The sequence below is a fragment of the Sinohyriopsis cumingii genome, chromosome 18 (assembly GCF_028554795.1).
Source record: "Sinohyriopsis cumingii isolate HCF-2022 chromosome 18, ASM2855479v2, whole genome shotgun sequence".
In the NCBI taxonomy this organism is placed as follows: Eukaryota; Metazoa; Mollusca; class Bivalvia; order Unionida; family Unionidae; genus Sinohyriopsis; species Sinohyriopsis cumingii.
In genome coordinates, this window is record NC_142978.1 from 100,579,612 (window position 1) to 100,593,042 (window position 13,431).

The window sequence follows — 13,431 nt, forward strand, 5'->3', positions numbered from 1 at the left end:
ACAAAAAAAGAAGACATGTATCTCTACAATGATGCCAAATAATCTGGAAGTTCTACCTGCACTGCAAAATACAGAGGGAAAAACCTCATTTTTCTGACCCGTTTTTTTTCACACCTAAAATGTGCTCGTGGTTGGAATACGATTTTGTGTCTGGATTTTAGACCTTTGGGCCTCAGATCTAAGGCAGACTGGTCTGAGAAGCACACAGACAGGTGAACCTTTGCAAAAACTAGGATAAGGTGGGCATTTGGAATAAAGAGCGGTCTCCATATGAAAATGATTGGTCCATTAAGCAAAAAAAAATCTAACTTTTACCCTTTCGCTCATGCGCAAGTAAAATAACCAAAGGAAAACGATGTTTCTAATACAACTAGGCATTAGTCTCATGGAAAATCTATTGAAAGCTTACGTATTATGATGTATTCAGAAATAGTCCTCAAAATGTCTTTCCTACTCACATTTCAGGCAAAAATGACAAAAACCTCTGGGGCCGAATGAGTTAAACATTTGAGTTGCACATGTTGTTTGATGGCAAGTCATCAGGATTAAAACTGCTCTAGTTTGTTTGAAGAACACTTTGGAAAATTTTTAAACCTTTGGGCTCAAACTCATCTTACTCAAGGAAGTGTTTGAACACAGCAAAGTCAGTATGGTCTGACAGATGTTTTGAACACAGCGAACTCAGCATGATCTGACTGATGTTTGAACACAGCAAACTCAGTATGGTTTGACTGATTTTTTAACACAGCCGAGTCAGTATGGTCTGACTGATGTTTGAACACAGCAAACTCAGTATGGTCTGACTGATGTTTGAACGCAGCAAAGTCAGTGTGGTCTGACTGATTTTTGAACACAGCAAACTCAGCATGGTCTGACTGATTTTTGAACACAGCAGAGTCAGTATGGTCTAACTGATGTTTGAACGCAGCAAAGTCAGTATGGTCTGACTGATTTTTGAACACAGCAAACTCAGTATGGTCTGACTGATTTTTGAACACAGCAAAGTCAGTATGGTCTGACTGATTTTTGAACACAGCAGTCAGTATGGTCTGACTGATGTTTGAACGCACCAAAGAAAGTCAGTATGGTCTGACTGATTTTTGAACACAGCAAACTCAGTATGGTCTGACTGATTTTTGAACACAGCAAAGTCAGTATGGTCTGACTGATGTTTGAACACAGCAAAGTCAGTATGGTCTGACTGATGTTTGAACACAGTAGAGTCAGTATGGTCTAACTGATGTTTGAACGCAGCAAAGTCAGTATGGTCTGACTGATTTTTGAACACAGCAGAGTCAGTATGGTCTGACTGATTTTTGAACACAGCAAAGTCAGTATGGTCTGACTGATTTTTGAACACAGCAGTCAGTATGGTCTGACTGATGTTTGAACGCACCAAAGAAAGTCAGTATGGTCTGACTGATTTTTGAACACAGCAAACTCAGTATGGTCTGACTGATTTTTGAACACAGCAAAGTCAGTATGGTCTGACTGATGTTTGAACACAGCAAAGTCAGTATGGTCTGACTGATGTTTGAACACAGTAGAGTCAGTATGGTCTGACTGATGTTTGAACACACCAAACTCTGACTGAACAGATTGGTTTGTTTCATGAGTACTATATGACTTACAATACAACTGACACAAAAATAGCTTTTCTTTAAATAAAAAGTTTCTTGTTTTGTCACTTGAACAGATTTAGGTATTTATTCATTTCCTGCAGCTAATCAATGTGTAACTTTAACAGATTGGAATACTTTTATTTACAGTTCCGAAGAAAACAGTTTAACCAAGATATGCAATTTGAGTATCATGCAAACAGTTATTTGTTAAATGAATAAAGAATACACAATCAACAAATAAAATAAAAAATTTATGTCAGCAATTATAATGCCTTTCAGTTAAAGTATGGACACTAGTGGTGAATATAAACATACCTACAGTCAATATTGCTGGATAATACATCTTAGTAGGAATGCTAAAGTAAGTTAGTGAATTATTTTTGAAGTACATACTAAATATGACTGACTTAAGCATGGTAGTCTGGTGGTAATACACACTTTGAAGTATTGTTTTGTGTTAGAGCTTCTTATTGTTTTAGCTTTTTGGGGAAGCTCACAGCATGATGCAATAGAAGAATAATTATGAAATTAAATGAAACAAACCGCCAAAATTTTGTTTGGTTTTGGATTGGTGGTTTTAGTTTTAAGGCACAGAAACACATAAGGCTTGTATTGCAGTAGGAGTATGGTGAATTACCAGGGTCTGGACACAAAAGCAGATCTGGGCTATCACTTTGGTGCATTACAAGGGACTCAACATGGAAGCAGATATGGGCTATTACTTTGGTGCATCACTAAGGACTCAACTCGAAAGCAGATCTGGGCTATTACTTTGGTGCATTACAAGGGACTTGACATGAAAACAGATATGGGCTACCACTTTGGTGCGTCACTAGGGACTCGACACAAAAGCAGATCTGGGCCATCACTTTGGTGCATCACTAGGGACAACACAAAAGTAGATCTGGGCCATCACTTTGTTGCATCACTAGGGACAACACAAAAGCAGAACTGGGCCATCACTTTGGTGCATTACCAGGGATTCAACATGAAAGCAGATCTGGGCTATAACTTTGGTGCATTACTAAGGACAACACGAAAGCAGATCTGGGCCATCACTTTGGTGCATTACCAGGGACTCAACACAAAAGCAGAACTGGGCCATCACTTTGGTGCATCACTAAGGACAACACGAAAGCAGATCTGGACCATCACTTTGGTGCATCACTAGGGACTCAACAGAAAAGCAGATCTGGGCCATCACTTTGGTGCTTTACAAGGGTCCCGACACAGAAGCAGAGCTGGGCTATCACTTTGTTCATTACTGGGGACTCAACATGAAAGCAGATCTGGGCTATCACTTTGGTGCATTACCAGGGTCTCAACACAAAAGCAGGCCTGGGCTATTACTTTGGTAGGAGGCAGTCTCAGACCCTTCCGATTGATGAACTGTCATGCAAACTAATTAAAAGAAGTTGATAAAAGGCAAAGAGACACACTAGTAGCCAATTTTTGTAAAGAATGCTAAAGTGTTTAAAATTATAGCTTGTTAGCATCTACTTAGTTTTATTTTTACCCTTTCAGTGAGCTATGGAGAAAGCAGTGACCAGGAGAGTGAAAGCAGCTCAGATGATGATATTAGTATTGGGAAGAAGAAGACGGGGAAGAAAGCTGCAGACTCGGGTTTGTCTTTGTTATTTTTAATTTAAATTAACTCTGTTTCCTTATTTTATCTTATTTTATATATTTAACTGACCCATTTATAAAGTCAGCTGGAGCTAAAGATATGGCCCAGCATCTGACATGCATCCATTGTCTGCCAGTGCTGTATTTGACTTCTTTTCGGAACCCACTTTTGCCAGTTGCAATCAAAGAGATTGAGATAAGAACACGTGTTTCTCCCCAGTTTGACAGTTTTAAAGGAATCGTGTGTAGAGTCTTTGTAACTGACATTTTAGTTTTTAAATTGATTAGAAGTACATAAGCATCAAATTTGAAATTTGGTCTTTGATTAGATATGATACCTCATTTCACATATAGCATTTTTGTTAATTGTTATAAGATATAATCAGCATCATGTAAATCAACATAGGACATTGTTTATTAGCTGAAGTTTGAAAAGGATCAGGATTGTAAAATTGTTACTATTGAGTATTAAAGATAAATGGTCAGCAATGTTGATAGTGCATACAATTCGCCGCCTGTAAGAAGTATCATAGTGTACTTACCTTGGTAACTCCCTGAGAGCTATAGCAGATGTGATGTAATACAAGAGCTGAGAGAGTTTCCAATCCCTGTATGCATATGCTCCAGCTTATAACAACAGTAGAAGATGTTTCTAAAACGAAATCACAGTAATTTCTCAATTAAAATTTGCTGGTGATGTATAACAATAACAAAATTTGTCAAAATATTATAGAATTATTCATGGCAGTATGTTGACAGTAGTAAAAAGGGTCTTAGATATTAATATCTCACATGTGTTTCTTCATCAGATCTCATCTGGGTTGATTGGTATTGTGAGATTTAATGACATTTTTCAGTTCACAATAGGCTATGCTTGGCCGATTTTATTTTTGGTGGATGAGAAACCTGGGAAAAACCACCAACCTATTTGAAGCTACTGTTTGAGCCAAGATTTTTTATGTCATGCAGACAGGGTGAGATTTGAGTGATTTGACAAGGCAAGCACATTAAACCATTCGTGCCCCCCCTCCCCCCGGGCACCCTTATCACCCAAAGGAAAATAATTTATATTATTATATGGTTATAACAATTATGGACATTAACAAATAATCTGGAGCCTCCTGAGAGGTTCATTTCAAGTGTGTTTCAAATTATTATTATTATTATTATTATTATTATTATTATTGTTACACATTCATTGTAGAAAGTGACAATATCAGTCTCTCCAGCACACACAGTGGAGGGGGCTATAACTATGGCACACATATCCGACAGGAGAGCAAGTCCAGTATCACCAGTGGCAATTTGTGCGGCAGTCAACTCAGTGCCACAGAAAGCAGTCGTGGAGATGATATCCATGATGCATCTGACAGCGAGAGTATGGGAGGTATGTTACACATTGCATTTTTATCAAATATAAATTAATTAATTAATTAATTTACTTAATATGGGTGAATATTCAAAGGAACATTTAAGAATACCACAGGCTTGAAAAAACACCGATAATTGTGAACTCTTGTCATGATTTCATGAAGAACCTAGTCTGGACTTCACTTGGATATAGGAATCTAAACTCAGACCTGTCTTGTACAAAATCAGACCCGTCTTTCACAATAGATTCTAAATCTGGACTTAATCAAGGTCTAGAAAACAGAACCCTGACTTTTCATTTACTAACTGAACCTAAGTCAGGACTTAATCTAAGTTTAGAAATCAAAACCCTAGCCTGTGTCATTTACTAAGAGAACATACTAGACTTACCGTATTTGCCAGCCTATAAGATGATACTTTTTGACCACACGCTCATAGCTTCATCTTATACTCTTAATCAACTTATTTGTGGATTATGTCAGCCAAATCGTTTTATCGTATTTTTCATATGGAAAATAAAACTCCAAAAGTATGAAAAATAATGTGTAAAAAATATTTCATTTTGGGGAAGAGATCGTGTATGAACAAATATAGGATCCCACAGCAAGTATTTTAAACAATTACATGATCATCAGTATTAAAAATTAACATCCATCAGATGCAATTGCGCTAAAGCAGCATGCACCAGTAATATTCATTGTTTATAATATATGTTGTTTATATTGATTACATATATGTGCATTAAAATTTGCAAGTTAGAAGATGAATAATCATGACAAAGACATATTCCATCACAACTTTCTTTTTGCACCTAATGATCAAATAAAACCTATGCCCCATTGAAAGACAGACAGACAAACAGAGATGTCTTCACGATTGTAAATCTGTATTGTTCACATACCTGATGACTGATCTTACTCATGTACAAGTGCAGTACCATATTCCATCATCAATTAATACCACTAGTTAAGTGATTCCTTCTAATTTTTGTTGCCACTTCCATTATTAAAAGAATTACATGGCTTTGTAGTGGTATTTACATGCTAATTAAATATGCTACGGCTGTATTCAGTCATACCAAGCTAACACAGGTTTGAGGTCAAGATTTGGCAGACTAGATCAGATTAGCAAGGCTACCAATAGGAAATGAGGCAACCCATGGGTATTATGAATACCATACCATATAATGAAAGGAAATGCCAGGTAGATACTAGTGTAAATTTCTCAGCCAGTGACATTTTTGAACTTGCTGATGGCACTGACAGCAATTTAAAGTACATCTAGCATGAGCAAGATCAAAAACATTGGCACCTAAGTAAAGGAAGAGTACATACATTTAAACAAAAGCTTATTTGTTGGGAATGGAGAGGTTTTTGTACTTGCAAAGAAAATTAGACAACATGCAAAATGGTCATTCTTGGGATTTAACCTAATGGAGTAAGTATGGATATATTTATTGTGAATATTTAAACCCTGAAGGAGTATGGTATGTATTTTCATTGTTTACATTTACTGTTTCATTTATTAATGTTTTCTCTCTTTGACAAAAGCTTCTCTCTCTCTCTCTCTCTCTCTCTCTCTCTATCTCTCTCTCTCTCTCATATCAGACCATATTTCATTTTGTTCACGAGGTGCAAGAAGAAAAATGTGATGGAATACATATGCATCCTTCTCTCTTTATCTCCCCCCCAAAAAAAACCCACAAAAAACCCAGAAAATGCATTTTAGTATTAATGATGCAATTTCCCTATTGCTTGTATTCTCAAACAGCATACAGTGATACTTTTAATATTTATGAAACTGGAAGTTATTATAATTTAATTCCTCACAGCATCACGAGTTTTATCCTATCCGTAACTCAATAAATTTTCAGATCAGCGTCGTATGTAGCTAAAAGTACAGAATACATTTAAAATACTTTGTGTGAAATAAATTAGTTACTTTTACTTAAATTTAATGATCCTGATTAGAAAGGTTACTGAGTTACAGAAAGGATAAAATCCACAATACTGTGTGGAATGAAATGAAAAACACAATCCAGTGTATTGATCTGGCCTCATCTTATACTCAGCAATGAGTTATGTAAGGATGGAAAATATGCCAAATTTGCTGGTTCCACTTATACTCCACATCGACTTATAGGCTGGCAAATATGGTAGCTTAGGTCTAGAGGATAGTTGTTGCTGTTATGGGGTTTAATGCCATTTTTCAGCACACAATAGACTATGCATGGCGGCCAGTATTAATAGTGGAGGAAGAACCAGGGAAAACTCTGGGAAGAACCACTGACCCACAAGAAGTATACTGGCAAGCTTTCTCACATATCCACATTGGCCGAATCCTAGACTCAAACCCACGCGGACAGAGGTGAGATGGCAGTGATCCGTAACGGAGAGCGCTTTAGACCACTCAGCCACTAGGGACCCCTATCTGATAGTTTGGACCTAACCTTGGTAAAGAATTCAGCCATATGACCTGGATTTCTCAAAAAACAGAACCTCAGCAATCAGACCTGGTTATTACAAACAGAATGTCAGCACATGGGCTGAAATATCAGTTTAAAATCTAATAATCTGATTGGGTAAAATCTTGGCCTTACTTAAATTTAACCACTCAAATACTTGAGTACAGATAAAACTACAGATTCACAGAGGTCATGGTGAACTGAAATTTTCAGGTGAAGTGACTTCTTTTTCCTGCCTATATATGGTGAAATGATGGGATAATATGGAAATGTGAATCTAAGGTAAACGTTTTGAATAGAAAAGTATTTTACTAGAATTAATATTTGTGCCCCATCTTCTTTCTTCACTGGGGTACTCGTTGAATTATATATCTATCAGTGGAGCAGCCAGGTGTGATTCACACCCTGGTTTTTTCTCTCACACGGACATTCATGCTTTTAACAATGCATACATGCTATTACAAACTGAAGATGCATTAGTTTATTCTGGCTAAAAGTAAATGCAAGGTCTTACAAAAGATGATTCTTTAAGTTTCCTTTAAACAATCAAACGTGTAATAGGCCACCATTTATAAATACAGTATTTGATTGGATGAGCCTGACACACAGATAGAAAAGTTCCATGTCATATAGATGCTCATGGTTTGTAAAAGGAGACAAACTGTTTGGTAACTTGGACTGTAATTATATTGTTCCGTTAACAACTGTAGGATCACTTCATAACCTCAATTTATGACTGTGACATTTTTGATAATAAAACATGCACCTAAGTAAAAAAGAAACAAAATCCACAAAATAATGTTAGAAACATTCTTGTCTTGCACTGAAAAACTGTCAGATAATCTCATTAGATAGTAATCTTATAAATAGATTACTGAACTAGGTGACTGATACTCATCTAAAGCAAATCAGCTCAATCTGTATATATGTAATTTTGTGTGTGTGTGTATGAAATGTTAGAAGATTGCAGTCAAATCTGCCATAACAGTCACCTTTATATAGCAGTCAGCTGGTCTCAATGGCCATTCCCATTCTTTGATATTTCCTCCATAAAAATTGTGCATAAAATGGTCACTTGCTTTGTACAGTCAATGGCCTGATGTTTCCTAACCAAGTATGTAATGGTCACTTGCTTTGTACAGTCAATGGCCTGATGTTTCCTAACCAAGTATGTAATGGTCACTTGCTTTGTACAGTCAATGGCCTGGTGTTTCTGAACCAAGTATGAAATGGTCACTTGCTTTGTACAGTCAATGGCCTGGTGTTTCTTAACCAAGTATGAAATGGTCACTTGCTTTGTACAGTCAATGGCCTGGTGTTTCTTAACCAAGTATGAAATGGTCTCTTGCTTTGTACAGTCAATGGCCTGGTGTTTCCTAACCAAGTATGAAATGGTCATTGTACAGTCAATGGCCTGGTGTCTCTTAACCAAACAGGGGTTTACTAAAGTTAAAGTAGCTTATTGACTCGGCATCTGAGGGCTCTGTTCCATTTAAACATTCATGGTACCCAGCTTAATGACTCGGCATCTGAGGGCTCTGTTCCATTTAAACATTCATGGTACCCAGCTTAATGACTCGGCATCTGAGGGCTCTGTTCCATTTAAACATTCATGGTACCCAGCTTATTAACTCGGCATCTGAGAGCTCTGTTCCATTTAAACATTCATGGTACCCAGCTTATCGACTCGGCATCTGAGAGCTCTGTTCCATTTAAACATTCATGGTACCCAGCTTAATGACTTGGCATCTGAGGGCTCTGTTCCATTTAAACATTCATGGTACCCAGCTTATTGACTTGGCATCTGAGGGCTCTGTTCCATTTAAACATTCATGGTACCCAGCTTAATGACTCGGCATCTGAGAGCTCTGTTCCATTTAAACATTCATGGTACCCAGCTTATCGACTCGGCATCTGAGAGCTCTGTTCCATTTAAACATTCATGGTACCCAGCTTAATGACTTGGCATCTGAGGGCTCTGTTCCATTTAAACATTCATGGTACCCAGCTTATTGACTTGGCATCTGAGGGCTCTGTTCCATTTAAACATTCATGGTACCCAGCTTAATGACTCGGCATCTGAGCGCTCTGTTCCATTTAAACATTCATGGTACCCAGCTCAATGACTCGGCATCTGAGGGCTCTGTTCCATTTAAACATTCATGGTACCCAGCTTATTGACTTGGCATCTGAGGGCTCTGTTCCATTTAAACATTCATGGTACCCATCTTAATGACTCGGCATCTGAGGGCTCTGTTCCATTTAAACATTCATGGTACCCAGCTTATTAACTCGGCATTTGAGCTCTCTGTTCCATTTAAACATTCATGGTACCCGGCTTAATGACTCGGCATCTGAGGGCTCTGTTCCATTTAAACATTCATGGTACCCAGCTTATTGACTCGGCATCTGAGGGCTCTGTTCCATTTAAACATTCATGGTACCCAGCTTATTGACTCGGCATCTGAGGGCTCTGTTCTATTTAAACATTCATGGTACCCAGCTTATTGACTTGGCATCTGAGGGCTCTGTTCCATTTAAACATTCATGGTACCCAGCTTAATGACTCGGCATCTGAGCGCTCTATTCCATTTAAACATTCATGGTACCCAGTGAAGGCAGTTTTTTGAAAATATATGCTTGGGTACTTTGATTTCACAAAGTTCATATTAAAATGAGAAAACAATTTTTCATTTCATCTATGGGTGAGTACCCTACATTAAAAGCTTATTCCCTGGGTCCCAGGTATGTTTTCCTGGAACAGCCCAGTAGTGTTTTCCAAGAAACCATTGTTTAGTTAAAGAGATGTAATGTGAATTGATGTGTACACATATATTATCTTCCTTATATTTCCCATACTCAAATAAACGTCAGTGTAACTTTGAACTGGTTAATCTCTCCTTTGTTATTTTGAGAATGTCTATCAGATCACAACATTGCCTAGATTTGTATTGTAAATAATTGAGGTAAATCATCATTGTTATAGCCCTACATCCCCTTTATTGGTTGTTGGATTGTTATAGCCCTACATCCCCTTCATTGGTTGTTGGATTGCTATAGCCCTACATCCCCTTTATTGGTTGTTGGATTGTTATAGCCCTATATCTGACTATTGGTTGTTGGATTGTTATAACCCTACATCCCCATTATTGGTTGTTGGATTGTTGTTGCCCTACATCCTCTTTATTCGTTATTGTATTGTTATAGCCCTACATCCCCTTTATTGGTTGTTGGATTGTTTTAGCCCTACATCCCCTTTATTCGTTGTTGGATTGTTATAGCCCTACATCCCCTTTATTCGTTGTTAGATTGTTATAGCCCTACAGCCCCTTTATTGGTTGTTGGATTGTTATAGCCCTACATCCTCTTTATTCGTTGTTGGATTGTTATAGCCCTACATCCCCTTTAATGGTTGTTGGATTGTTTTAGCCCTACGTCCCCTTTATTGGTTGTTGGATTGTTTTATCCCTACATCCCCTTTATTCGTTGTTGGATTGTTATAGCTCTACATCCCCTTTTTTCGTTGTTGGATTGTTATAGCCCTACATCCCCTTTATTGGTTGTTGGATTGTTATAGCCCTACATCCTCTTTATTCGTTGTTGGATTGTTATAGCCCTACATCCCCTTTATTGGTTGTTGGATTGTTTTAGCCCTACATCCTCTTTATTGGTTGTTGGATTGTTTTAGCCCTACATCCCTTTTATTGGTTGTTGGGGGAAGGAGGGAGGTTGTGCTGATGGCTGTACTAAATGTATTCATCTGAAAGATTAATAGAAAACTGGTTTAACCCCATATTTGCTTTAGTTTATCAAATTAGACCTATTTAACAATTTCTGTCATTGTTTAAACTTTTCCTACATGTTGTTTTTTTATGCGAAAAATCAAATTCACCTCTCATTTGTGTCAGATAAATAGATTGTAATTATTGTAAGGAACTCCCACCCCTCCTCTCAACCCCACCCCCAGCTAAAGTATTATAATTTTATGGAAATTCTGCATACATCCATGTACACAAAGTGCATTGTGGTCCGGGAGAAACAGATGGTCATAATGTACATCTTAGATTTTCATTAAGTATTTATAAATGTTTGAGATAAAAATGTGAACAGGCATTTATTTAATCACTAGGTTACTCTTTTTAATCCAAGAGTAGATACAATTATGGAATCAACACTATTTCATATAAAATATTCTGATGGTTCAAAATTTTCATGGACTGCAATGCCTAGTTTTCTTCAAGAACACAAAACTGAAGATGAAAACTCGTTCACATTTGATAGAAAATACATGATGACATTTTTTCAACTTATTAGGTATCAGAAATGTTTGAACAAAAATGACTAGTCAGTCATTCGGTTTAATGCTTTCTATATGCAGCCTACATCTGTTACTTCTGAGACAGCTGACTCCAGCAGCACTATACAAGGAACTGAGCTATTACTGTGCCTTCAGAGTGTATAAGCAAAAACATATTACATTTATATGAAATACATAGAAAGCAGAAACTTGAAGAAATCTATGAATTAAACCATTTCCCGCCAGAATGTATGAATGATAAATGTATATAGCAAAATCATTGAATAGGAAATTATGCTTACTGGATTAAATAATAATAATAATAATAATAATAATGGTATCTGATGCATGGTAATTGTTCCAGAACCAAGTTGGAAAGGTAATCTTGCCAAAAGATGTAACCTGTGTATAAAGGACAGTTGGCCATTTTACATGAGTGGCTGCATAAGACACATTTGACTGTAGTGTTTGATTTAAGTTCAATGCTTGAAGACCATGGAACTAATCTCAGAATTGCAGTAGTATGTACAGTTGATTTTTGTGATGGTTGAATACTAACTAGAACTTTGTCATTTGTCTATTGGATTGTCGTAAAAAAACAAACAGGGATGTCATAAAAAACCAAACAGGGATGTCGTAAAAAAACATACAGGGATGTCGTAAAAAACCATACAGGGATGTCGTAAAAAAACAAACAGGGATGTCGTAAAAAACCATACAGGGATAGTCTTAATATTTGTCTATTGGATTGTTGTAAAAAACCATACAGGGATGTCTTAAAAAACCATACAGGGATGTCGTAAAAAGCCATACAGGGATAGTCTTAATAGTATGGTGATTATCTAGTTCATAATCATATAGGTTTTATTAGAAATACTTTAGTAGAAAAGGGATACTGCTAAAAACAGAAACACATCGCAAAATATGATGGAAACAGTGGCAAAATTTTTATTTGCTCAAATTAAGTTTTTTAAGAATACAAAAAACCCAGAAATTTGTACATTTTCTGGTGTTCGCTTTAATATTTATCATCTGTAAATATTTACATCCAGTTTAATTTTACACATTTTTGGAAAATCATTAGATTAACTTAAAACAAATTAGACACATACACAAAACTGCATATGTACCAGCAGAAAGGACAAATTTTATATGGTGTATGGATACATCGGGCTGAAATAAGTTATAAGCCATATTAAACAAATTCTTTCCGCCTAAATTGGAAGAAAAACACAAATGCAGTTTCCTATTTATTACATACCATCTTTTTTACACTTTCAATATATATTTAGCTTTATTATATAAATGAAGTCAAAACAAATCAGGATTTTTTAGAAAGTTTGATTCACTGCTTCTAAACCTATCTACACATGGATGTCAATGAAGAAGTCTAGGTAGTTCAGATCTGGTTGTGTGAAATGGCAGTATGGGTTGAACAGCTGTATCAAGTGCCAGATCAAATATGTGTGGATTTCAATGAAGAAGCCTTGGTAGTTTAGATCTGCTTGTGTGAAATGGCAGTATGGGTTGAACAGCTGTATCAAGTGCCAGATCAAATATGTGTGGATGTCAATGAAGAAGTCTAGGTAGTTCAGATCTGCTTGTGTGAAATGGCAGTATGGGTTGAACAGCTGTATCAAGTGCCAGATCAAATATGTGTGGATTTCAATGAAGAAGCCTTGGTAGTTTAGATCTGCATGTGTGAAATGGCAGTATGGGTTGAACAGCTGTATCAAGTGCCAGATCAAATATGTGTGGATGTCAATGAAGAAGTCTAGGTAGTTCAGATCTGTTTGTGTGAAATGGCAGTATGGGTTGAACAGCTTTATCAAGTGCCAGATCAAGTATGTGTGGATGTCAGTGAAGAAGCCTAGGTAGTTCAGATCTGCTGGTGTGAAAGGGCAGTATGAGTTGAACAGCTTTATCAAGTGCCAGATCAAGTATGTAGGATTAAACAGGTATGTAATAATAAAGTAACAGTAGTTAAAAAAGCAAAGTTTTTACTGCTCATATCATATAAAAAAGTTATTCATGTAATATCTACTGGCATC

At 36.7% G+C, this 13,431-nt stretch overlaps 1 protein-coding gene across 3 annotated transcripts in view; it reads left to right on the forward strand.

Moving 5' to 3' along the window:
- LOC149777593 (rabphilin-3A-like) overlaps nt 1-13,431 on the forward strand; it is a 149,358-nt gene that overhangs the window by 67,148 nt on the left and 68,779 nt on the right. For all 3 annotated transcript variants that reach the window (XM_089942235.1, XM_089942234.1, XM_089942236.1), the window contains exons 8-9: nt 3,147-3,245; nt 4,453-4,635. In XM_089942235.1, coding sequence (XP_089798361.1) covers nt 3,147-3,245; nt 4,453-4,635 — 282 coding nt within the window. The remainder of the gene's footprint in view (nt 1-3,146; nt 3,246-4,452; nt 4,636-13,431) is intronic.